The sequence below is a fragment of the Coloeus monedula genome, assembly GCF_965178545.1.
Source record: "Coloeus monedula genome assembly, chromosome: Z".
NCBI classification, from domain to species: domain Eukaryota; kingdom Metazoa; phylum Chordata; class Aves; order Passeriformes; family Corvidae; genus Coloeus; species Coloeus monedula.
In genome coordinates, this window is record NC_138822.1 from 34188561 (window position 1) to 34215053 (window position 26493).

The 26493-nt window shown below is 37.9% G+C and overlaps 1 protein-coding gene across 2 annotated transcripts; it reads right to left on the reverse strand.

Annotated features, from left to right (window-relative positions):
* Positions 1-1933: 1933 nt before the first annotated feature.
* PUM3 (pumilio RNA binding family member 3) lies at positions 1934-26493 on the reverse strand. Of its 2 annotated transcripts, none has more exons than XM_082300943.1 (18): positions 26467-26493; positions 26128-26234; positions 24105-24287; positions 22280-22409; positions 21478-21553; positions 20680-20773; positions 20417-20483; positions 19700-19874; positions 17978-18081; positions 17373-17451; positions 15635-15733; positions 14574-14627; positions 12922-13002; positions 10865-11007; positions 9871-10093; positions 8739-8826; positions 6776-6866; positions 1934-2186 (listed from the first exon to the last, which is right to left on the reverse strand). In XM_082300943.1, the coding sequence occupies exons 2-18, from the start codon at positions 26222-26224 to the stop codon at positions 2057-2059; spliced, it is 1914 nt and encodes a 637-aa protein (XP_082157069.1). In that variant the 5' UTR covers positions 26225-26234; positions 26467-26493; the 3' UTR covers positions 1934-2056. The 2 variants fall into 2 exon arrangements, with proteins under 2 accessions (XP_082157069.1, XP_082157068.1); XM_082300942.1 differs by having other exon boundaries at positions 22280-22415.

Below are 26493 nucleotides of genomic sequence, written 5' to 3' on the forward strand. Positions count from 1 at the left end.
GTTAGTGAAGATTGCAGCTCACTAGCATCTGCAGCACAATTTTCTTTCGTGACAATAAACCAATTGTTTTAATTAGCAACAGATAGTGAATTTAAATAGCAGTGAACTGTTATTAAGAAGTCTACATTACTGCCAAAAAGCCAACGTGAACAAAATATGCAACAGATTTATGCTGAATAATTACAGAAGTACAGAAGCACAGAATGAATCAGTTTGGAAGGGACTACAGTGGGTCATTTGGTCCAACCTTCCTGCTCAAGCAAGGTCCTCCTACAGCATGTGGCACAGGACTGTGTCCAGAGAGTTCTGGAATATCCCCAGTGAGACTCCACAACCTCTCTGAGTAACCTGTTCCAGTGCACAAAGAATCTTTTCATCATGTTCAGGCGGAACTTCTGTGCAGCAGTTTCTGCCCATTGCCTCTTCTCCTATTGCTCAGCATCACCAAGAGCCTGGATCCATCTTCCTGACACCCTCCCTTCAGACACTTACAGGCATTCATGAGGTCCTGATTCAAATCATCTCAAGGCTGAGCAGGCCCAGTTCCCCCAGCCTATCCGCACTGGAGAGATGTTCCAACTCCTTGATGAACTTTGTAGCTCCAATTAATGCTAGAGCAAAACAGGGAGGGCAAAAATATCCCCTTCTCAATTTTCACGTTATTGAAGGCAATAATCTAATGTTTAGAATCCAGCACAGATACAAGAGCAATGAAATTAAGTCATAGCTAGAGAAGGTGCTGATAAACTAAATAGCAAACAGCCAAGTAAGAATGTGTGCTTACATGAATCTGATGCTTTGATTCTGTGTTTTAACATCAGGGCCATACAGGTGCTCTCTAGAGAACCTGAGTATTTTACCTCATGATAAGCATTCAAATCTGAGTCTCACACTGGGTGATCTGGTTGTGATGTGTGCTGAGCACTGCAGTTCCCAATGGACTGCAGGAGTAGTGGTGGATCATCAAGACCTCTGTCAGTAAACACACTAATTTAGGAGACTGATTTCAAGTATGTAAAACATGGGAACTCAAACCAGTTTACTTAACCACTGACAGCCAATCACTGGTAGCAGTGCAGTACTTCATGTTGAGGAAACTGCTATGTTAGAAGTAATGCTTCACTATCTGCCATTACAAATGGAGCCACATCTTGTCAAACTAAGTAACAGAGAAGAGTAACTCCTAAAATTGGAGATTTAATCAATCTGGTTCTCTGCTTGGATCAGTCCATCAGCATGACATTAAGCACCAGCAGGGCGGGTGTTCTATGAATGCCTTATGAAGGAAGTTCTGGGCTTTCTTCTTAACGGAGAAAATAAAATATTGGCTTCATTTTTGTAGATCAAAATAGGGTACAGGAAACATCAACAGGATACTGAACTGATATCATCCAGAAGTTAATTCATCCCTCCCCCATCACCACAAAAAAACCCCCCAAAAAAATCCCCAAATCCCTTGGGTTTATTAGGGCTTAAAAGTGTGTAATTAGAAGACTTGAGCAAAACAAAACCAAACCCTGGTCTATTGAAATAGTCAGCTGTTCCTTCAGAACCTTCTCTGAAAAAAGTCAGAGACACTATTTTCATTCTATTCTTGTTAGGTCCTAGGGATGATAGCCTCCATCACAGGGTAAGAATGGGACTTGAGTAGTCTTCCTGGTTGTCTTCTGTTTTTGGGAAACCAGGAGGAAAGGGGATTAAGACAAATATATTTGCCCATACACCGTATGTCCAGAACAGATGCTTGTGTTTCTATGGTAACTGTAACACAGGCAAATTTTAACAAGATTTAAAACATTTTTGTGCAAGTTATCAGGAAAGACTCAACTTCTTGATTATGTGTTCAGAAGTTTCCATTAGCTCTTAAATCTTGAGATTTCAATCTCTGAGAACAATCTTCTACTGTGCACAACAGAATGAGTACAAACACAAATTGTTTTAGAAATTATTTAATATACAAATGCATACACTGCTTCTTAAAACAATCATGGTGCAAAATCTTATCAAATCTCAGTTGACTGCATTGATGTAAATAATCATTTTAGGTTCATTTACACTAGGAAGTTAATTTCTCCAGTAATGCTTCTATTCCTTTTACATTTTTATTTTGCTTCAGCTTTGGGATGAGCTTTTTCAGTCCTTTTTTGACTGTGCTTGCCACATTTTCATCACTGCTCCGGAGAAGGCTGCAAGACACAGGAAAAAAATGAAGGATATCAAAGGTCAGCATGGAGGTCACAGAAAAATAAGCTGTCCATGTAGGAGAATATAATGCAAGCCAGACACTATCACCTCTTATTACAGAAAAGACGTAAAACATTCCAGAAAATATGAAACACCAAGTCAGAACACAGCCAACACAGGATAAATCAGTCCGCAGGGAACAGCTGATCCCAACTCAAAGCATGTTCAAATACTGGGTCAGACCAGGTTGTTCAGGGGTTCACCCAATCTGGGCTTCAAACCTGCCAGGCTAGAGACAGCCCAAACTGCCTGCACCCCAGTCCCACTGCTGCACCGTCCTCATGGGGTAAAGGTTTCTCCTTATCTCCCACCTAAGCCTCTTGTGTTCCAGGTTGTGCCACTGCCTCTTGCTCTCTACTCATGCATGCACTGCTGCGAAAGGACCAGCTCTCCTTCACCTGTCCTATTGGTGCCAGGGATGCTGTTGGGAGCCCATAAGCTGCCCCTTCTCTCAGCTGGAACAGCCTTGGTGGCACAGCTTCTCCTTCCAGGCCAAGGGACCCAAGCCATGGCTATGCCAGTCACCCTTCATTGAACTCACTCTGGTTGTTGATACCTTTCTTGTAATGGGTGTCCTAAAACTGGATGCAGTGAAGTACATCTAACATACATCAAGTACCTTCACTATTGCACTTTCATGCTACATTTAGTGAAGAACTATGGAGCCTTACCAGTTCTGTTCTCTTTTAGATACTACTTTTGGAAAACAAATCAGATTTCCCAGATAAATTCTCTTCCTCAGACACTTAAGCAGTCTTCCTGGTTGGGTTTTTTTTTTCATAAGCTGTAAAATACTATCAGCTTAGTAGTGACTATCCTTCTTCCTTTCTTCAGCTAACAGTGAAATGTTCTTGGGATTGAAACACAAGATCTGCAGAGTTAATGGCACACCTAATTGGCTACTTCAAAATGATGAGTGAACACTGCCTAGAAAAGTGTCCTCTACAGCCAGTGTGCGCAAACCAGATGAGAATTACAAGTTTGACATACAAATAAACTAAGACTGGAAACAAATTATAACACCCATGTGCTGGTATGAAGTGGGCTGCATGATACTACAAGTTCTTACAATCCCTAGGATTCTTCCAAGTGGCTCCCAAATTTGCATCCACCTAAAAGCTTGTTTCTTATCTACTTTTTAAACAAGGATTAGACAAGGCAAACTGAACTGAGTAAGACATAAAGGAATTAACGCAGCTGAAAATGAGACTTAAATTTTGTCTCCTTTAGGACGCCAAATCCTGTGCTGGATGGTGACACTATAGGTAGAAAAGCACTGGATGTCCACCTGACACCACCACTACTTTCAGCTACTTAATTCCCAGATTTCTATGACTACGACTATCAACTTTTAGTAGCAAATTGTGTTACACTTTTAGCCGTAATGGTATTATTTAATCAAGAGGCCTTCTTTAAAACTGAATTCGATACAGCTGAGGGTGGCAATTTCTCATCTCTTCTATGAGTCATATACCCCTGATAAAAGCAAGAAAGTCAAGAACCCGGACAAAGGATGTGCTGAATACATTGTTAATTAACATGGAGAGGTATATATGTTTCACTCACCACACGAGACATGGAGCACACAAAGTAGCAAGCCACTCAGGACAGCATTTTACTGATCTCTAAAAAGGCATGTCAACTTCTGACAGCTATACATGTAAAACTGCTTACAAACTCGTAGATAATACAGGTATGTTGAGACACTGTTCTTAATACAGAACATCTGCATGCTTGATAACACAGCCAAAAGACCAACATAGTGACATAGTGGGGTATTTTAAATTACTATTCTGCAAGTTCTTACAAGGTCTAGAAAGCCAGCACCTAGGTATTTTGTGGATATAAAACATAACTCCCACAGATTACAGAAACAAAGGAAGTCAGTAACACATTCAGTGAAGTATGTTCTTACCCATTTTCCACCCTGATGCTACACATCATTTACAAATTAAAAAATATACAGGAAAAGTCATACATAGGAATTTAAACAGACAAGCATCTATGACATCCAAGTACTTACAACACTTAATATGCTAGTCTGGGCTGTGAGCTTGCAGAGGGTCCTCTCATAACCTCTGGGCTCCTCAAGATAGTACTAAGTCAGAATCAGGTGCCAGATATTTTTATAAAAATCAAAAGCAAGTAGGGCAAGGAAAGGAGAAGGCCCAGAGGATACCAGGTTACTGAGAAGCCAAGCATATGCAGCAACTGCTTATAACTGACAAATAAGCTTAAAGGACTAGATAGCCAAAAATCTTTGAATGGACTCACTAAGTAATTCTGAGTTTCAGATCTGCACATATGTGACAGATGGCTTCTGAAAGCCAACAACAAAACAAAAATCAATCATGGCTTTAGGAGGAACAAGCATTGTCTGAAAATTACCTCTGTCTGAGGATTTGTGATTCTTTATGACAAAAGAAGTATCTGGGTTTTTTAAATGAAAAGGTTTTTAAAAACTCAACAATTATTTTATGTAAAAAAACCCCTACTGTTACCTTATACCAGACTAAATAAATCATTGCTGTATGATTTAGGAAATCTCTTGACTTCAGTGCATGCAGTTAAACTACAATGTGATTAATTACTATGTCACGGTGAGGTAAGCAGGTGTCACCTGAACTGGAGCAAAAGGGATGGTTATGTTTGTGTGTTCTCAGCTGCCTAAACAAAAGGACATCATGCCTAAAAAGTCATCATGAGAAATTCAGTTTACAAAGGATTTAGATTTAAGTGAAATAAACCAAAAGCCTACCAACAAAATTCCATTAAACAAACGCTCCTACAATATACTTTTTTCTCTCTTTCCTGTTAGGTAAGTTTCAGTATGGGTGAAAATACTGCCAGTCTGGGAGATAAGATCCCCCACTTGGTAACAAAGGACACTTGTCAAGGCCCCACCTGTAGTGACATGAGTAACAGCAGAGAAGAAGAAAGACTGCCATTCCTCACAGACTTTTCCACAAAATTCACCACTACTGTGCTAGTTTCTTTAACGAGCAATTACTAGTTTCCTGTTTTATCTCTAAGTCTTCAACATCTATTAAAAGACTATTGTCACAGTGATTGCTGAAGAGTTATTAGTGTTAAATATGGTAAAAAAATCTAATAATTTACTTTACAACTTTATTTGGACAATCTCAACAGCTTAGTACAAACACTAGCAACATCCCATGTTAAATTAATCTAATCAGCCTTGACTTAAAGGAAGAACGTCCAAGCATTAATACAGAGTCACTGAATAAGCCTTTCTAACAAAACTTCACTGAACATCTGTGCACAGGATCAGATAACTTAAAGGCATTAGGTGCATTTGCTGAATTCTAAAGGCCTGTTATAAGAGGCAAAGAAAGAGCATTACCATTTTGGCAGCTGAACAATCTTAACAGTCAGATACATATGACTAGTAAGAGGTTGTATGAACTGGTTTCGTATCTGGATTGCAACTACTCTTCTACTACCAGTTGTTCACACTAGTGATCTGACTGATAATGACTAAATAAAAATTAGAATTAAACTCAGATTAACTAACAGAAGTGAAAAGGCTTTTGATTCACCTTGCAAAAGACCATGAACATCAAAGTAGCCCTACTCTAAACTGATAAAGATCAGAGATGGGAAGCAAACAGCAAGGAATCTAAAGTAACTTTAGGAGAGGGAAAAGTGGAACAGAAAAGAGATCAAGGGATTTCATTTTCAAAATCATGTTGTCTGTTTGAATTGTTTCCTGATTTTGGTTCAGTGAAAGTCTTTACGAGGTGCCAAAAGGGCAAGGCTGACACACAAGTTCCACAACACAGACCACACACTTCAGGTTATAGGACAAAACCTTGGGTTTCTATGACTTGATACTGACAGGTAGCTACAAAGAGGAAGCAGAGATGATTAACACTGCAGTTCACATTTGATAAAACAAAATGTTAACGTTAATCTGATCCCAGTGGGGTGTTTTTGATCTCACTAGGTGCATGGTTCACTGCTTCAGGTTTGTGAGCCAGTTAGCTCATCATAGGCCTTTGCATAATCTATCATGTATGGTCTCTTCCAAACACTTCTCTACTTCAGTACGAGAACGTTTTAGCCTTTGCAATTAAGGCATCAACACAAAGCAATAATTCACCAAAACAAACAAAACAATTTCTGGATTTTTGTACGCTGCCACCAGTACCAGGTATTTTAAAGTTAATTATTTTAATGCAGTTATTTGTGGACTGCTCTTCTGAGAGTTTTGTGCTTGTAAAACAAGACATGGTAGGCACAATTCAAAAAATAATTTTGTTCAAAACCTTCAGATTTTCTGATACTGAGCTGTTTCTTAGTACTACAAAAGACGGAGCTCAAGGAATAACCTATGGAAACTCTGGTTTGAATTTTTCTAATCCCTGTTTCATTCAAGACTTGCCAGCTGCATTCAAGATAGCACACGCTGAATGTCATTTTGTTGGTAGAAATTTCAACTGATGTTCTCTCAGTTGTTCAAGAAATTAACAATGTAATCTAACCAGAATTGGCCATGTGCCTTACTTACCAACAAAGAATAATGGCCCCTCGATTTACTTCTGCCCAGGTCTTCAGATTCTCAATACCAACACGTTCCACCAGTGTTCTTCCAAAGCAAACTGTAAAGTATGGGGAAGAAACAGGGGAAGAAAAAAATGAGACAATATCTTTCTACAAAGAAGCCTGTTCAAAGTTTTCTGCAGTCACAATTTAATCAAATTGTATTTAGTCCCCCAAGTATTCACAAAGTTCTGCTCCCTCAAAATAATTGACTGTTCAATGCAATGCAGACCTTTACAGATATAAGACTACTTCCAAGTACTGCATGGGATTTGTTAGACAACAGCAGCACTGTGTGACAGTTTACTATTATAAAGTATTCAAACTTGTTTGTTTTTTAAAAAGGGTGTAAAAGGCTATTAATATCTTAGAGAAGGCATACAGTCCAAAGACAGAACTAGGCAGGAATCACAGAATCATACTGAATGAAAAGATCATTGTATACTAAATACACACACACACCTCTGTTGAAAAATGCTACATTTTTAAGCACCTGACTCTACAACTAAAGGAAAATAATTTGAACATAGGTTACTTAAAATTTCAGAGCTAATCCTTCATTGATGCAAAAACTCTGTCTTTTTCAGCTGCACTGATGCTCCAGGGATCTATTTCTTCAGTGGCTTTGAAAGCCTAAGTTGACTTCAGATTCATTACACTGATGACATGCAAAACAAGGAACCTAGGCTGACTTCAAGGCCCCAGATGAATTTAAAGAACTGAACTTCACGGAAACAGTTCTTACAAATTGGCATGCTGAGCAAATTTACCAGTAAACAATGAAAAAACCCCCCCCAACCCCAACAAACTCCAGCCTCCAAACATGAAGCTATTTTTCACTGTCATTTTAGACTCTAATTCCACCTGAAGACAGGTCAGATTTTATAATACTTGTTACCCATGTGGTAACAATTTGCTTGGGGTTTAATGCCAATTTAATAAACTCAGAGCACCAATTCTGAATGGTACTTTTTGGAGGAAACAAAAGGGAACAGCATGCAATTAAACTGGAAATTGTACAATTTTAACAGAAATAAATCCAGATTACTATCATCATTTCATATAAGGAAGTATCTGAAAGACACTCGCAAAACCTTTCTTTTGCACATTTTTAATCATCTACTTGAGAAGCAGGAAAACAGACTACTTTCAGAAATATTTAATAAAGCACAATTAACATTTCTAAAGGAAACACTGGATATCTGAATGTTGCAAGAGGAAAAGAAATAAAATATTTAACAAGATCTGATAATTCTACATAGAAAAAAAACACAGAAGAAGTTCCCTCAGATTACACTTTGCCAACCACACACATTCATTTTTTGAGCTCTTTGTATGAGAAAAATAATCACTATTAGGATAGAGCGATATACACAAAAGATTTTACAGTTATGTAATAACATAAGTTTAAAACCTAAAATAAGATGAGAACATCTGTGCCCAATATCTGCCTTATGGAACATAAACTAGCAAAGATGTCCTATTTTTGTGCACAAATTATTTTAGTGACAGTTACAAAGCATTAACCCAACAGCACTAATGAACAAAGTAAAGATTACAGCCTGGCTTACGAGCACTAATGAAACAGGGGTTCCTGTAAGAAAGACTTCACTGTTTCTATTATTATCCTTCAACAACTGTAATTTAGCAAAGCTATCAAGACATTTTAAGCACAGAAATGAAGTCCGTCCCAAATACACATTAAAGCCCTGAAAAAAACCCAACCACTGCTTGCATTGCAAAAAAAGCAAACATATCCTTGGCATTCTGTTTGTATAGCAGCTCACAACAGCAAAAAGATAGAAACAATCATGTTAAATTTTCCATATACTAGTATACCCAAAGAAATAAACGCAACAATCTTATTTGAGGTCAGATAGCCAATTACTCTGAAGTCAATCTGATCAAATAAAGCTGTATTTCCAACATACCTTCTTTTCCACTCTCCCTCATTTTTTCATCTTGCTCTATTAACCATTTCAAAACTAGATGGCCTGCTGGATGTTCTGCAATGTGAAGCTTTAAGGGGAATAGACAAATCAAAACAAAATTATTTAGTGGTGTTGTTTAAAAATGCAGTTACACATCTGGCCATTAATATTTCTGCTTGATTTATTCACTCTGCCATCACACTGATTCACAACCAAAGCAAATATGAACAAGTTTGATGCATGTTTCTTGCTACTCATTCAAAGTGACCAGTTTAACTTTTACTATATTCCCTATAACATTTAACTTTCAGTAATATAAACAATATCAACCAACACTTCGTCCACCCTTCCAAGGATTTTATTCATAATAAGCAGAATCTCCTGGTCTAACTTCCTCTGCCAGAACTTCCAGACCTTTCACATTTCCACACTTGAAAATTCACTACAGTATGGTCCACAAAAAGCCACAGAAAACACATGTAGTTCACATAAAATTTCATAAAACGTGTATCAAAGAAGAGGAAAGACAGAGCTAAAACACCACAACTGTGGAAATCTGGAGGATATCTATTTTAAATATAGCGTACACTGTGGTTTTTTGTTTTCTAATCTACGGACGCATATCTGATGAGCTTAACAAAGTAGGGGAGGGGTGCTCTTTGGAGAGAAGGTCATATTGTGAAGACAAACAGCTCTTATCTAAGATCTTTCCTTGCATGGAGATATGCACACCTGAAAGGTAAGAGATCCCATCCCTCTTAGTGTAAACAGTCAAATGACCTATAAAACTTTGCTAAGTGCTTGACTGCACAGTGATAACATCAAAAGAGAGACTGTGTAACATGCTTGTCAGCTACCTTCCCACTAAGTGTTCAAAGCAGTTCTGAAGATTGAAGATCATGAAGCATCTTGCCCTACAACTCATACAAAATGCCGGCTCAAGCCACCATCACTCCAGATGCACTAATAATAAACTATGAAATCAACAAATCAGAAAATGGGATCACATCTAATGTGTAAGTGCTATCAGGGCAGTATACTGATGTCTTGCACAAAGGAAAATAAGACCAAACTTCAGTTTAGTAATACAGAAGATCTGCAAGATCTCAGCACCCTGTCTTCTGTACATTACCTGTCCATCACGGCCCCCTGGAACCAGCTCTTCTGCTGCTAAATTAGCAATTGCATCTAGTGCAGGCTGGATGTCACCAAGAGCTGTTCTTAAAATATCCGCAACCAAGACAAAGGTAGCTTTGTCTATCACTACTTCTTGGGTATGTTCTTGCAAATATTCTAGCAAAGGTGAGGAAATGGCTTCCAGGAGTTCATGGCGACGGAGTTCAGTATTCTTCTTACTGATGAAAGAGACAGCACATTACTCAGATTTGCACCGTATGCACATCAAGTAACAAGAAATTTCAGAATATCTGTGCTGTTTGAGACATAGAAATTACCGCTAGATTAAAATACAGGCATTATTGTTCCCTCTGTTCCATGTACAATTAAACGCATGTTGGACACAGAATTTACAAACACATGGAGTGAGAAAGTGTTTAAAGCTGACTGCCTCAAAAGCTCATAGTTTTTTCTTGTTAGTGACATTCACTGTTTCTTTTCACTTCGCTATCTCAGCTATGGAGATGTATTTTTTACACAGCTTACTAGTCATCTATAATTACTCCTTCTTCAAAAGCTGATAAGCATCAATGTCAATACCAGAGCCTGAAATCAAATTAACAATTTCCATTTTTATTGCTAGATTTTAAGACATACTTGTATGCTACCCAACGCATCAGAAATGCACGTTTCAAATTTTCTTCTACACTAGAGTTGATACATGAGCTTACACAGTATATGTCACAACATTTGCCCTTTACTAAACAGGCAAAATGCTGATCTCCAGTACACTGCTGGTTACCAATCCTTGTATATGAAATTTAACAAAAAACCCAAGAAAAAAATAAGGACAGATTAACATATCTAATAATGCTTATGTATCATTTATATATATTTATTACATTACTTAGATTTATTATGAAGAAAAGTTGAAATTAAATCATGACAGAAAGTTGCATTAATTCTTCTGGACTCTAAGAAAAACAATTTAACTTTTATATTTGAGTTACCTATACGCATTTCCATCTCCCTGCTGCAGAAGTGTGATGATTTCTGGAACGAAATGTGCAGGATCTCTAGGATTTAGCAAGTACAACAACACCTTCTTTCCGTATTTGTTGTTTATTATATCAGGCAAAGAAGCCTTTATTTCCTGTGAGAGTAAACGGACCGCAACAAAACATTAATGAAATAACAGCTCTTGGTCACTGTCAGTATCAGAAGTGTGAAAAAGTACCAGGAGAAACTCCAAATGACAGAGACATGCTATCTCATGTTGGTAATGTCTCCATTTTTTTGGAGTCCTCATAAAAGGGGGATTTTGTACTAAAATCTGCCTGAATCCTTACACATGCCAAGTGCTCAACGTACAGTTCCAATCACATATTAAGTTCAAAGCCCCACACACATACTTTGGTCCAGGATTAAGATTCCATGGACCTGAGAGATGATGAGAAGAAAAGGCCTTCCTCAAGAGGATTTAAAGAGCTTAAAACCTTCCTTTACCTACAAATTCCCAGTCATACTGCCAACACACATAAACAATGAATTATGCAATACTACCAAAAAAAAAAACAAAAACAAAACAAAACAAAACAAAAAAACAACCCCGAACCAACAAAAGCAGCCCCCAAAAAAATAAAAATACAAAAACCCCCTTGCTTTTTCTCCCCCTCCAGTCCTACTAGTTTTTTTACCTTCCTAAAGCTAATGGGTTTTTATGGACAGAATGATAATCTCTATAAGGTATTTTAGAAGTCTACCTGCTCTCTGAGATAATTTTAAAGATTGGTTTCCTCTACAGAATGTGCTTCACTGCTTGGTTTTAAGATGCCCCCACCTCTCATCTGCTACTAGTGATCATTCACTACCTGAAGAGCTGGTTTTGACCCTAAGATTTTCTTTCTCCTTTTCCTGCCATCCTTTCCTCATTCTCAACCTCACATAAACCCTGATGGGCCAACAGTGTATGTATGAAGGCCACTTCTTGTTATCCTTTTTCTGTCCAGATTGATGTGGTAGGATGACTTAACAGTAAACAACCCATTATCTTTGATGATGGATTAATTCTTGACCTCAGATGATTCTGTAATTAAGTGGCATCTTGGAAGCTCAGCTAAAGACATAGTATCTGAACTAATGAACCTCCAGAAAGTAGAGTGCTTGTTACACAGTACAGGAACAACTCAAATATCTCATACTAAGCCCAGACACATCAGAACTTACTTCCTTAGACCGAAATTCCCACAAATTGTCACATTCCAGACCAGGCTCTGGGAATCAAACCCAGCTGCAATCACAGCTTGAGGAATATACTTGAGGAACAAAAGCCACCTCCACATGAAGATGTTTTCATCTCTCCAGACCTACTAGAGAGGCTCAGTCTACAGGCCAAATCTTCATGCTAGGCTACAAAATCCCAACTGCCCCCCATACAAAGCTGCTCAAGGAAGATTTGTTTCTATTTTTCAAAACAAGAAAGAAACTCATCAGAGCCACTTTCTCCTCATATTCTTTCTCCACATGGAGAACACCTGCCTCACTTTATCTCCCTGCCACTTCCATTAAACCAGTCAGCACTTACAGCTATAGCATGAGTACTACTGCAAGCAGATTACAATATGTACATCAATGTTTTTTCTGCTTACAGGATGCAAATATTTTTGCCAGTAAAATCAGTAAGGTAACATCACCATTCAGAAGTTTTCCACCAACTTAATCTCTTGAAATACTAGTAAAGCTCAAGTTTCTATGATAAAAGACATCGACTTTAAAGAGACTCTGGTCACCCATTTTCCAGAATGAACATGTACTAAAAGAAAAAATTAAAGCAAGCAATGAACCTAGTTTAAAAACTAATTCAAATAGTTAAAACATATGAAAGTGCTACGGTCTGCTATGAAAAGAAAAAACTAACTATGATACATAAATATAAGGAAACAGAAAAGATGAGAAGTATTCAAATAGTCTAAAAAAGCAGATGGATTCCTACTTTCATCCTCTTATAGACTGACAAACACAATGACACTATTTAATATACTATTTTAGGAAAAATTCAATTACTTACTGATATAATTAACTGCTTCACAAGTTTAGTGTCATCAATGCAATCAAATGCTGCCAGCAAGACCAGATGAGAAAATTCACCCTGCAAAGATGAGACATCAGAAACTGCATGCAATCAAGTTTTATGAATATAGTAATTTACTTAGAATCAGTATTTCTGAGAGTTTATCTCAAACGTAACACAACATGAAGCACAAGCAAATTCTGACTACTGTCATAAAATGAGCGAAGTCCAACATTTAGGTTTTCTCTAAAACCAAGGCTTGTTAAGAGAAATATGTTGTTAAAACAAAAACAAAGGTAGATCTTCCATTTCAAGTGAATATACTGCTTTATCATATTCAAGCTATTAACCTAATCATACTGTATTATCAACATTTGAAATCACAGTATTTTCCCTACAGGAACATTACATACAGACTTTATTTCTGTCATAGATTTGCTTAAAACTGAACTAAGTCACAAACAATGTTTTTGGAGATCATATCTCTGCAGTGAGCCATACGGTCTCTACTGCCTTGCCGGAAATGAAGTCTCCAGCACACTCAAAAGGGCACAACCGAATTCACTTGTATGTCAGGGAGGCTCTATGTCAAAGTGAAGCCAGATCTTCTGTATTCCAGTGTTGCGCCAGCTGTTATTTACCCACTGTCTCATACTTCCATATAATATATAAAATGGAACAACTCATTTATTCCAGTACTAGAAAGTTATGGAAACATTACCTAGACTAGTGGCCCTCAAAGCAGGCTGCACAAGACAATCCACTGAGGTGCAGAAAGCAAATATTCTTGGCACCATTAATAAACAAATAAAAATAGCCTCTGGTTACTTTTATCTCATCGTTTCAAATTTCCTATTCCTGTGTATGTTTTATAACGTATACTATTACAGTAGTAAAGGTATGTAATTTATACATAGCTATATATATTGGGGATGCATGCCCAGGATGTGATTAAAAACGCTTGAAGGCCACTGACTGAGACCACAATAACTATTAGCAAATAAAAAACCACAGCAAGCAGGAAGGGAAGTTTAAAAAGCTGTTCTTTACAGCTGCAGGTTTGCCCAAATCCATGAAAACTGGTTGCAACTGTTACGCTGCTGGTGCTGCAGTCTCCAAATACATATGTTATTCATTAAAAAATAAAACAGACTTCATCCACCGTATGCTACTCCAGCACTATTTATTTTGAAGCCTCCTGACTTGAAAAAAAAATTGGGAATCTTCTAAGAAATATACGTGTTCAAAGAGCCTTTCCAGTGACATCTCCAACACATCTTGATTCTTCTTCCTCTTCTTTATATGTGCTGTTTTACTCCCAACCAAGGAGAAATAACCAATGAGCCATATGAAGATGAAATATAAAGTTGGGATCAACAGAAAAAGTAGGAAGAAAACCAAGGAATAATAATGAACTCAGCCACTTCAATGAAGCATAGTACTACCTGTAGTTCCCACAACAAAGCTTCTTGGCGTGTCTCTAAATATTCTGTACAGCTCGATTATTTTACATTATCTAATACATCACCACTATTTTAAGACTAGTTTTATTAAGATCTCAACGTTGTTCCCAGTATTAAAGAATATTCAAACTAGCCTCTATCAAATCACTTGTTTGACTATGAAATAAATGGTTAATGAACACTCACCGTTGCTATTTTTTCAATATACGTCTTCATAGTTTTCACAATGACTTTTCTGTCCTATCCAAAAGGAAAGAGGAAACTCAAATGAGCCCAGAATACCAGTGATTCTGAGTAACTACACTGCTATTTACACCTTTCAAAAACATAACCTTCAATTTGCTTTCTAAAGCAAAGGCTATCTACCAAAGACTAACACTTATTCTATTAGTCTACACCTAGAACAAGTGTGAAAAGTTAAACCCAAATTGTGACTTGATTCCAGAGAGATTTGCAAGTCCAGAGAAAATTGCAAGTCCAGACCACCAAGTGGAGATGTCAAAAAAACTTGGAAAGTAACCCAACAAACCCAAAACCACCACATATGTTCACTCATATTTTGTTCATTAATTAAAGGAGAACGCATTTCATCTCTTCATTTGGAAAGAAACACATTAAACAGGACTCTAGCTTGTCTTAAACCCCTATTACTAACATGAATATTTTGTCAGAAAGTTCTCTTCCTGTACTTCTGGCTCTTGGAATCACTGCTCAGTGTTCTTTAGATCCATTACTATGCCTAGATCCTAGGAACTTAATTTTTTTTCTGCATTCTTTAACAAGTAGACTATTTTAATAACTCATCTTTTTTATTTTTTAATACAGAAAAACATAGGAGGCATTACAATATTTCCAAGAGGTGATGACATACATTACACCTAAAGTATTTCCGGATACTGTATCAGCAGATGAAACTAAAGTTCTTTACTGTCCTCTCCCTACTGCCAATTTCACTTGTATTATGAAATCTATGGGACAAATGAAATGCCAATAACCTTACAATGGAAAAGTGACTCTATGCATTACTGCCAAAACCTCTGCTAAAAATAAAAGGAGATCCTTCCACTATAAAAGTTCTAATGAAAGCATTTGATTCACAAAAAAACACTGCTCAAGTTTGCTAGTAGATAAAAAGGGATCAGTTTTAAACCTTACTCTGAAATTGTTAATTGCATGAAAATGTGCACAAGCAGAAGGACCCATGTGGGCAGTCAGAGAGGACTAATTAGAGGGAAACCAAACAGTACCTTGGGAGTGCCATGCCATAAACAGTGCATTGCTACTCGGGCTCCATCATGAGTGTGTGCCAGGTAGATGACAGCCTCTCTAATAGCTTCTATCATTTCCTGGGGAAAAAAAAAGGTGATAAAGCAAAAAGATTAAAGGCTTGAGGATCTCAAGGCAGGTGGGCAAGGGCCTGAAATTATTTTTTTTTTGTCTGCCCACACTATATTGCATCACTGGCTCTACAGAACAACTCTCCTTTCCTTGACCTATGAAAAACTGCCTCAAGAGGAGTCCAACAGACTGTAAATGACACAAGCTTTCTGTCTTTAAAACTACACTGCTCATCATAAACATGCCATGAAATCACAACTGTATTGAAGCTTGTCAGCTGTCCTATTACAAAAAATTCAAGAAAAGGTGCTCAGAACTGAGACAGAACTTAGAGACAAAGAAGAAATCTTTGCAGGTGATGCATATTCATACACACAGAGTACTAGTCAGAAAGAAGAACTAAAAAGTCATTTAAGCACCACGTTATGTTATAAATCAGGTATTACAAGAATTAGCCAAAAGTTGTGTCTTCATATCAAAGGAAAGAGATTTTCTGAAGCTGTCTGACAAATAATACCATCAGCCAAAGGAAAAAAAGCAAACCAAATCAAACAACCCCCTCTCAGGTTACTAGATACTACTTCTGCCACTATCCATTAGACTTGCTTGAAGTACAGCTCCACCTATCCCTGTTTCTATCCCTAGTTCTTCTTGCTCTCTAGCCAAAGGCTCAAAGCCTTTTACCAATTATTTGCAAACTGCTCCGTCAAAACACAATTGGTGTCACTAGGTGTAAGCACAGGCAGGAACAGATCTGCCAAAGGGGCTTCCAAATCCCAAAGAGCATGTCCATATACCACCACATTTGCACAGAAAGCCAAGCAAGGAGATAACGCCATTATTCCCCTGATTCACACAAGTCCGGAAATCCAAAAGCATTCTCAGACATAGCATTACATGAAACCATGCACAGGAATGTTCTGGACTCTGAAGAGTTGGACTCAGAATAGTCCACTTCCCTACTCTTAGCACTGGGTTCATTAACTAATAAAGAAGTATTCAGGAGTCTGGTCTAGCAGAAAGAGGGAAGAGACAGCAAGTTTAGAAGGCTCTGCCTGATTTGAAGTGAGATGGTTCTGAGCTGCAGAACCAGGGTGAGGCTGATGGACACACCCTGAAGATAGGTGAAGTCAAAGAGCATACCAGCTTAAACCATGTCACATCACACAGATGGATTTATGCCTAAATCAAGACGTAACCTTAAACCTGCAATTTAATACATACATAGCAGACAAAGTTTTGGTTGCTGATAGAAGAGTGAATCTCACTGTATTTTTGGATCATCACTGCAAGTCATTAAGAAACTACACACCGGAAAGCTAAACTACTGCAAGCAATGGTCCTCACTGTAATTATTCCCCAGCTACTAAGAAGGATAACTTACAGGAAGAGAGGAAGCATCTAAGTCATCTCATTTTTTAAAAAAAAATTCAAGTATCGCATACATTATTGTGAAAGTTCACTATGACTATAAATCTCCATACAACACTACTCTCCAGGCATCTATCTAGAATCACCAGAGGTATAGAACTCTATCAAAGAAAGATGTGTATTTTTGTCTAGTCAACTTACAACATTTTCATAAGAAGATAAAAAACATTCCACTGAAAGGCAAAAGAAGACAAAAAGCAAAATGAAGATACTTACAGATCTTTGTTTTGGAAGAGCGTAAGTGAAGAAGTCCAAAAATACTTTATGTACCAGTGAGTGCTTTATCACTGCCTCCCTGTATTTGGATAGACGAAAATAAGCAACAAGTTCCCCACAAACAGTAATTTTAACATATGCTAGCAATAACTCACTTGTATTTTAAAAAGTTAGGCAGCATGGTGAGAGAGAACACATGGTCATTTTGGATTAGATGTTTGACATTTACAACATATGGAAGACTCAAAACTTACGAATTATAGAACCTATTATCTCATAAAGACCACTGGAGAAGGATATCTAACCATGCATTATGGAAATACATCACAGTGAAGCATTTCTACCAATTCTCTGTCTGGGACAGAGGGCACTTTAATTCACAGAACTGGAGTTCAAAATTAAGATAAGATATTCATTATGACACCTGAGACAAAACCATAGACTATTCAGCACAGCAATGTTACAGCTTAAAAGAGTATCAGTATCATTTCAATCAGTATCACAAGTCATCTGAACTTGTAAGAATATCAGTGCCATTGTTTGTATGTCAGAAGCAAACTGGTTTGTGCTAGATTGTCACACCTTCAACCAACTTTTGTCCTTACTTTTGTGCCATTGGTGTAAGAATCTGCTTCATTTCCTCCAAGATGGCCTCTCTCTTTTCAGGTTGAGCTTCTAGCACTTTATCCAGTGTTGGGACAGCCGGTGACTGAAATGAATGCACAATCAGACGTTTAATTGTACCAGTAAGTATCAGAGTTCAAAGAAAATTATAATGCTTAGACCTTTTTCCATCAAATTTCATGAGTATCAAAAACAAAATTAATTTTCGGCAAAACTAACAATTTTTACAATTAAAAAAAAAAAAGATGCATTTTTGAGTATGTCAGAAGCTGCAAATTTAAGTTTCTACAAATTAAATATCTCTCATTAGCAAACAAAAATCACTTCTGTGGACTGAGGTGCTTTTTGCCAGTTATATCAGCTCTTCATGCCACTGTCAGATACAAGGCAAAATACACAAAATTGGCACTGTGTTAAGGTGCTCCTGAGCTAAGGAGAAATCCTCCTTTACACATACATCAGAGGGCAACACAAGTAGTCAATGAACTGAGAAGTTAACAAAGACCCAGAAATTCCAGTTCAGGAACAGCAGAGAGGAGGGATATATACCATATACTTTACATACAGAAGTACTTCCTGGTATCTTAATGAAAGAATTACACCGGTAAGTCTTTTAAAATAATCTGTTGTTAGAAGGAAATCTGACTAGATTGACAATCAGAAGAAGCATTTCTTAAATGACCCCTGCTACTTTTCAAAGACTACATTGCAACTTTGTATACACCTGCATTGTGTTGAGTCTGTTTTGCACAACAATCTATGGCTACTTCAAGCACTTACGCCAAAAATACCAGAATGATGGAAGTTAACTTCACTTGGTTTCATGGTCTGTTTGACTCTCAGTACAAATTTCAGCCCATAATCACAACAAACATGCTTCTCTACTACTCAGTGCTGCAAAATGCCTAACTAAAACTTAAAATATGTTAACAAAACACAGGTTCAGAAATAAGCGGTTAATTTCTTAAGACAATTTACCAGAAATCTTGGGTATAAGTATGCTGTGTTGTACAGCAGGTGGAAGAGTCATTCTAGTGGAATTAGTAATTGTGTAAAACAGTTGTGTACTTTGTAGGAAAATTCCTAACTCCAATGGATAGAACTTTCCAAGTCAGCAAAAATTAAAAACAGAATTCCAAAGAATGAAGGTTGTACTTTTTAAGAAGGTTCCAACTGCCTGGTGAGGATCTGCATCTAAATGGTTTCAATGGAGCTTGGACTGAAGTCCTACAGTCTCCACGGGAAAAGGAAACAAAGAGAAAAATTAAGCCAAAATAGAACACTGTATACAGGCCCAGTCTGCCCACACTCAGTGCTCAGAAGATATAAGGTAGTTCTGACACAAGAGTTATCTAAAGTATTAATGAAGAATTATGCCTAAGTCTTACCTCAGAAAGGATGATTTCAGCCTAGACACTATGAGAACTGAAACTACGTAACAAACTGTCTTTGATGTGCAGAGCAAGCTCATACATGAACACAGTGTATTTCACATAGTTCAAACTAAAAAAAACCCACAACAATTACATCTAAACTAGAAATGTGCAAGTAATCATTACATTTAAACATGCTAAACTAGACTACCTTTGGACAGCTGACAGAAAGAAATGTAATCAAAAGAAATAGGTAAGATAGGTAAGGCATTACTAACACAATACCTTAGGGGCTAAACTACTTTAAACTACAAAATACTGAAATACTACCTTGTAAACCTGGAAAGTGTTCCCATACAGTTCTTCTGTCAGCATATTCCTCTGCTCCAGAATGGCTTTGTCATTATATGCATATTCCACTACAGCAGATGCTTCAGCATGACGGAGCATTTTTTTCACATGGCCTTTAAAACTTTTTATTATTTCTGCAACTTGTGCTTTTGTTCTGTTTTACAGGGAAATACAAATAGCAAGAATTAAAACCTCTAGAGATAAGCTTATCGATCAATAGTTTAATTTTTAGAAATACAGTCATAAGTTTTATCATAGAAACCATGAAATTTATGAATCTGGGTCAGCCTTATGGCACTTAGAAAAACATGTAAAGAAAGCCAGGAATCTAGAGAAATTATAAGGCATTTTGAGGGAAAGAAAACAGTGGATAAACTCTAGAGAATAAAGAATGGCACCCTGAAACACTTAGGAAAGAAAATGTTTAAAAGCCAGTCTTTTATATATAGCAAAGATCAACTCTGAGCATACATGTGACCTTTTTTAAATCATGTTTTCCTTGACATGTACAGCATTAGGTTTACTTCTTGCAAAAGGAAAAATACTGTTAGCATTCCCCTGCCTTAACTCTGTAATATTATAAAGATGTTTCCAGAGACATACTTTTTATTCATGATTGATCCACTCTAGATTAAGAAGCAGCATTCACACTGGAAACGAAACAACGCAAGACTGATGAGCAAACTCAATACTCACCCATACATAAGAAACTTCTTCACAATATTTCTGGAATATTTTGACTTGCTCAACTCTACTAGGCTATCTAGAAGAAGGGAGAAGCATTCAGCTGGTTTATTTTTCTCTACAAAACAACATGTCATTATTTAAATAAGTTTGAAGAATTCACTAGAAATGATGCATCAGTTGAGAAAAAAATGTAAAAATATTCAAGAGAAAACATGTGTTGTTTAAATGCATCCTAACCACAATACAGAACCATAAAAGTAAAATGAAAGTACCTTTCAATTCTTCAAATGTCTCTTGCCTTTGTTTCTCATTACCATACTGAATAAAGCACTGTATCACTCGAGTTGAATCATGTGCAAACGCCAGCTAAAGCAGAGAGGTATTTTGTTACTCTAGGCCATTCAAAAGGCAGTAAGCACCGTAATTATTTCAATGTATGTGCTCTCTGGTATAGTTTCATGCCCCCTGTAATGCCAGTTATAAATTAGAAAAGCAGTTACCTGTTTATAACAAACCAAGACTCAGGGGTTTTACCTCTTTACAAGTATGCTATCAAAAAAATACAGACAACGTTTGCAGCTGCTGACAATTAAGGACATGCACTAAGATTTTTCATACTGAAATAAAAACATTAAATGGTATCTCATTTTTTTCCCTCTTCTTTGTTATTTCAAAGTGTGATGATACAGGTCCACTTCAGCATGGACTACCAAAAATTCAACATGTTCTTCACTGCAAATTTATACACTTCAAGAATAAAGCAGAACGACTGTTCAGTACAGTTAAGCATCAGGACACTAACTTCCCTAGAAAACTGCAAAGCAACAGTTGTTACTAATCAAACCTCTGAGTTCCTGAACCCCAGCTAACACCAAATTTCACTGGACTAAAGCTGCTTGGCACCCTTTTACAATAGCCAGCTGACAAACAAAGCATCCCAGGACTACGGTCCGAAAAACAGGTGCCAAATGTACTCTTTCAGCCCTGTTTTTCTTCTGTTTACTCACAGTTTCACCATTCTTTAAAGATGATTTTGTAAATTTGTGCACTACACCATTAGTTTTTCTTACGTTTTTAATTTTCCCATGAAGAAGCTTCTGTAGTTCATTCATGAGCTTTTCCCGTTTCTCTTTATCACATTTCTTCCTACAAGCAAAAAAAACCTAGTAAAACAATTTTAGTTGAGGAAGCAGCTTATTTGTAGTATGATTCACTTAGATCTATAAATTAAGAAGCAAGACAGTACAAAATAAAAACAGATTGGCTTCTGCCAATTCAAATTTACACTGTCATTCATTAAACCTGTACAGAGATATAATTAAGCTATTTCAGTTCCTGGAAATCAAACCAGAATTCCACACTTCGTTCTTTTTTTGAGTAACAATATTTTTTTAAACATAAAGTTGCAGTCAGAGTTGCTTACAGATCCAAAGTTCTGTAAGCATGCAAAGCACAAACAATTAGAACAAGCAAAATTAACTTTTCTTGCTGTCATGGGGCACCAGTTCTAGAATTACACCCTCAGAGAGAGACAATGAACCTTCACAAAAAACTCACACAGTAATCCCACTGCAGGATCGGGGTGAATCAGTACACACTCCGTATTTCAGGGTTCAAAAAAAAAAAAAAGGCAACTTCTTAAGCATTTACAAATTTTCAAATTTTAGCCTAAAATACAAGTTCAATCCAGACATTCCTAGGACTGTGGGTCACCATACTCTCTTTGAACTGCCTACAAAATCGCATGCAATGTTACTGCTCACCCAAAGAGATTCAGTTTGGAAATAGTTTTATAAAATTACAAGATGAGAAGACAGTGTTCTGGTAATTTATGACTAAAAGTCAACAGAGTGAAAGAAAAAAAAACATTACCTTCTCACACTTTCCCATATTTGTTTTGATTTTATAATTATGTCATAATTGCTTTTATCATTACTTTGTCTGGTTTGCTTTAACTCTTTCCTTTGCTTTTTGAAGTCATTCCACTTTGGCTTCTTAGAATCTGACCCTTAGGACAAAAATAAATACATTTCCTACAGTCAACGAACAAGCAGCAATAGAATTCTTTATCAGTGTAAAGTATGGCAGTTCTATGACTTGAATTGCTAATGATTCAGGACCTTTGCCTGCAGTTACCTATCTAGCTAACATGAAACAATAAATACTGAAAAAATATGCTAAGATAGCAATCACCACTTCTAGACTACTGGAAGAACAAGGCAAACAGTTAATTTTCCTTAAAGCTGTCAGATGATGCATCACAAATCTCTTAATAGCTTGAAAATTGACTGAAGATAAACTTAGCAGCCTATGCCTGCCCCAGTAATTCTCCCGTTTTAGTTCACCCTTAACTCATGCATATATTTTCCCTCTCTTGAAAGGAGAACCCTAACTCAAAGGTAGATATTCTGAAAACTCAAAAACAGAAAAAAAAATTAAAACCTTTTTACATGCCTAATCTTTCTACTCAGTCAGATTCCTTAAGCATGGGATTTTACTATACAACCACTGTACACTGCCACACAATGAACTTGGGCAAAATAACATTATAAAAGGGCCATAAATTATGCATTAAAGACACAGCCTTAAAGTTTTAGAGTTTAAAGCACCACTCACTGGTATTTAGTAGCATGTACTTAACTGTTTTACCCATTCAAGAACCCATGCCTTCCTTTCTACAAAGCATATTATTGATTTTTATATCACTCTCCTAAAGCAACAGTGACAAGAAAAATGCTTTGAGAGCAGTGCCATACACAGAGGCTTTCATTTACTCTTATGAACAATATTTAAAGGTCTGTTGTGCATTTCCTTTTTTTTAAAACAGCCTAACAGGAACATTCTATTGTTATTAGATTTTTCAGGTATCTAGTGCATATTCCACGTGAAGCCATTCTGCAAACATGAAGGAACAGCAACAATAAGATACTCAACATAATCTACTGTCCTTCAAACAAATGACATACTTCTGCTGAACTTCAGAACCCCTCACTTAAGATTCCATTTCTTGTTTTACTATACTGATTAACTGACCCAGTAGAGCTTTGCTTTACAGGAGAGGAAGGGACAAGATGAAGATCTCATGCAGAAAAAATTAGTCTGAAAAATAAATCTATTTAAACATGATAAAACCAGACAACTATTTAGGCTTTCTGTATAAACAACAGAAGAAAAAAAAGCCGTAAAACATAAAAGCAGCGTTAACACACACAATGCTTTTTTTTTTCTTAAATGATGTGACCAGATAATCTGGACCACAGAAATGAAATAATGTCAAGTATAATCAACTTTGTTTCATGAATTTCCACTCCAAAGTTTATAGCAAGTACTTTTAGTCCAAACCACACTATAAAAAGCTCTGTGTGTTCAAATCATGCGTTAAAATTGCCAGTTTCTAGCTAACCACTTAACACTGCCATTAAACTAAACTGAGCTTTAGGATGGTATGACAATTTTTAAATTTGCTACTGTGTCTTTACTTTTGACTTCAAGAAAATTCCAAACTGTTGATTTTCATGACTTCAGCCTCCAGCTTAGTCAAGTGAAGTAATTTTTCTCACAGCAAAGATTAAACAGGAAGTAAACCTGGAGTTATTCAGCCAATTTGGAAAGGCAGAGGGAAAGAAGAAGATGTAGATAACAATGTGTTTCCCAAAACCTGGTTTCCGTTGATACCCAGGCTTAAAAATCTGCTCACCTCCCTCTTCACCATCCTGGAGTTTTCTCTTCTTTGCAAACTTTCCTGGTTGCTGTTTATTCTTGAATTGTTTGACAGTAGATTTCCCAGGTCTTAACTGTCCTTTAACAAATTTCTTGGAAATTGATTTAGGCTTTCCTTCCTCATCTCCTTTGTTAAAGACTTTCTTCGGTGGACCTGAATCTAATAACCAACACAGAAGAAATGAAAATGCTATCCTACAGTTATTGTTGCTTCAAAATTAAAAAAACCCAAAAAATTACTGTAACAAGAATTTAACTACTTTGTAATAACTATTCTATATTTAACAAAAATTCTTACAGGCTTCTCAAAGCTGATGCTTTCACTGCAGCCCCTGGGTGTGTAAATTTTCTCTAAGGAAGTTTGCCCACGCATTATTTTCTGGGGAGCAGTGTTAACAGCTCAGGCATAAAAAGGATTACTCTGTATCACAATTTTCACCATCCCTGACACCAAGTCATTTTTTCATAGTTTATGATCAGAACTGTTTCAACATCATCTTGCTAGGACAGTAAGCAGTGAAAGGCATCTTCTCAGTCCTAACCTACAGCAGGTTCCCACCTACCATCACCTCTTAAATAATTTTTTCTTAATGTGGGAATGGCAAGTCTAGAATCAAAAGGTTATCAACTTCAAATTTTAAACTGAGAATATTTTAGGTGAATCAAATAGAGTTGAAGAGCTTGCAATGCAACCTGTTTAAAGCATTTCAGCACGTTAGTGGCTCAGTCAGTACAGTTTTGAATCCAAGACAAAGTCAAAGAATGGCTGTGGTCAGAAGGCACCACTCGAAGTCGTCTGGTCCAACCCTCCTGCTCACACAGGGCTATGCAAAGCTGGTTGCCCAGGACCATGTCTGCGCGGTTTTTGACTAGTCCAATGTGATAAACTCCACCATCTCCCTGGGCAACCTGTGCCCATGCACAGTCACTCTGAGAGTAAAGAAGTTTTTCCTGGTGTTGAGAAGGAATCTCCTGTATTTTAGTTTGTGCCCACTCTTCTCTGGTCCTGTCACTGGGCACTACTGGAAAGAGTCTGGCTCTGTCTTTGAACCCTCCCTTCAGATACCTGTACGCATTGAGATCCCCCTCAGTCTTGTCTTCCTCAAGCTGAACTGCCCCAGATGTCTCAGCCTTTCCTACTATAAGAGATGCCCTGGTCCCTTCATTATCTTTGCAGCCCTTCACTGGGCTCCCTCCAGTACGTCTGTATCTCTACTACACTGAAGAGCCACAGCTAGGACACAGCACTTGAGGAGAAGCCTCACCAGGGCTGAGGAGAGGGCAAGGGTCACAGCCCTCAATCTGCTGGCAGCACTCCTCCTAATGCAGCCCAGGATCCAATTAGCCACCAGAGAACATTGCTGGTTCATGTTCAACTCTGATCACCAGGAGCCTCTGGGCTTTCCCCACTGTTTTCCAGTGCATGGAGCTGGTGCCCTCAAGCTGCAGGACTTAGCCCTTCGCTCCTTGATGAACTTCACCAGGCTTCTGCCAGCCAAGCTGTCCACCTGCTGACCTCCCCCGGGAGGGCAGCATGACCCTCCAGTGCATCTAACACTCCTCACAGTTCTGTGTCACCTGTAAATCTGAAGAAGCCACACTTTCAGATGCTGCCCCATCATCCAGGTCCTCCATGAAGCTGCTGAACAGAACTTGACCCTGTATTGACTCCCGGGGTCCACTGCCAATCAGTGGCCTCCAAAGAGTATGCCAGTCTCTGGACCCAGCCGTTCAGCCACTTTTCAATCTACCTCACCAGCTGCTCTTGCAGCCCTTAGCTCATCAGCACTTCTGTGAGAATCTCATAGGAGAGAAGACACTGTCAAAAGTCTTACTGAAATCCAGGTAGGCAACACCCACTTCTCGTTGCTTATCTGCCAAATTAGTCGTTTCAAGACATGAATTTACCAAAAGAGAAAAAAAAAAGAACTCCAAGCATGCCAGTACACAACCATAACCATTCAGTCAGGACTCCTATTGGCGACTCTTCGCGTTCCTACCATTATCTTTTTTAAATTTCCTTTTCCCGTGCTGCACTTTTCCACGAGGTCCTTTTCCATTCTTCCCCACGAACTTCTTTTTGCCCTTGTTCTCCATCGCGGCAACACTGCAAATGGAGCAAGAGACAGCATTACTGGACCACCGCGGCTCCCTTCTGAGGAAAAGACAGCCTGTGCCTCCTGGTTAACAGCCATGGCGAAGTTAAACCCTCCCAGTGGACGGTGGGGTACCAGACGCCGCGCAGAGGCAGGGCAGCTCAGCCAGGCAAGCCCGCGGTCCCCGCTCCCCAGGACACCCAGCCCCGGCCCGCCGCCGCCCGCGGGCTCCGCCGCCCTCACCGCACACGTGCGCCCCGACCGCGCCTG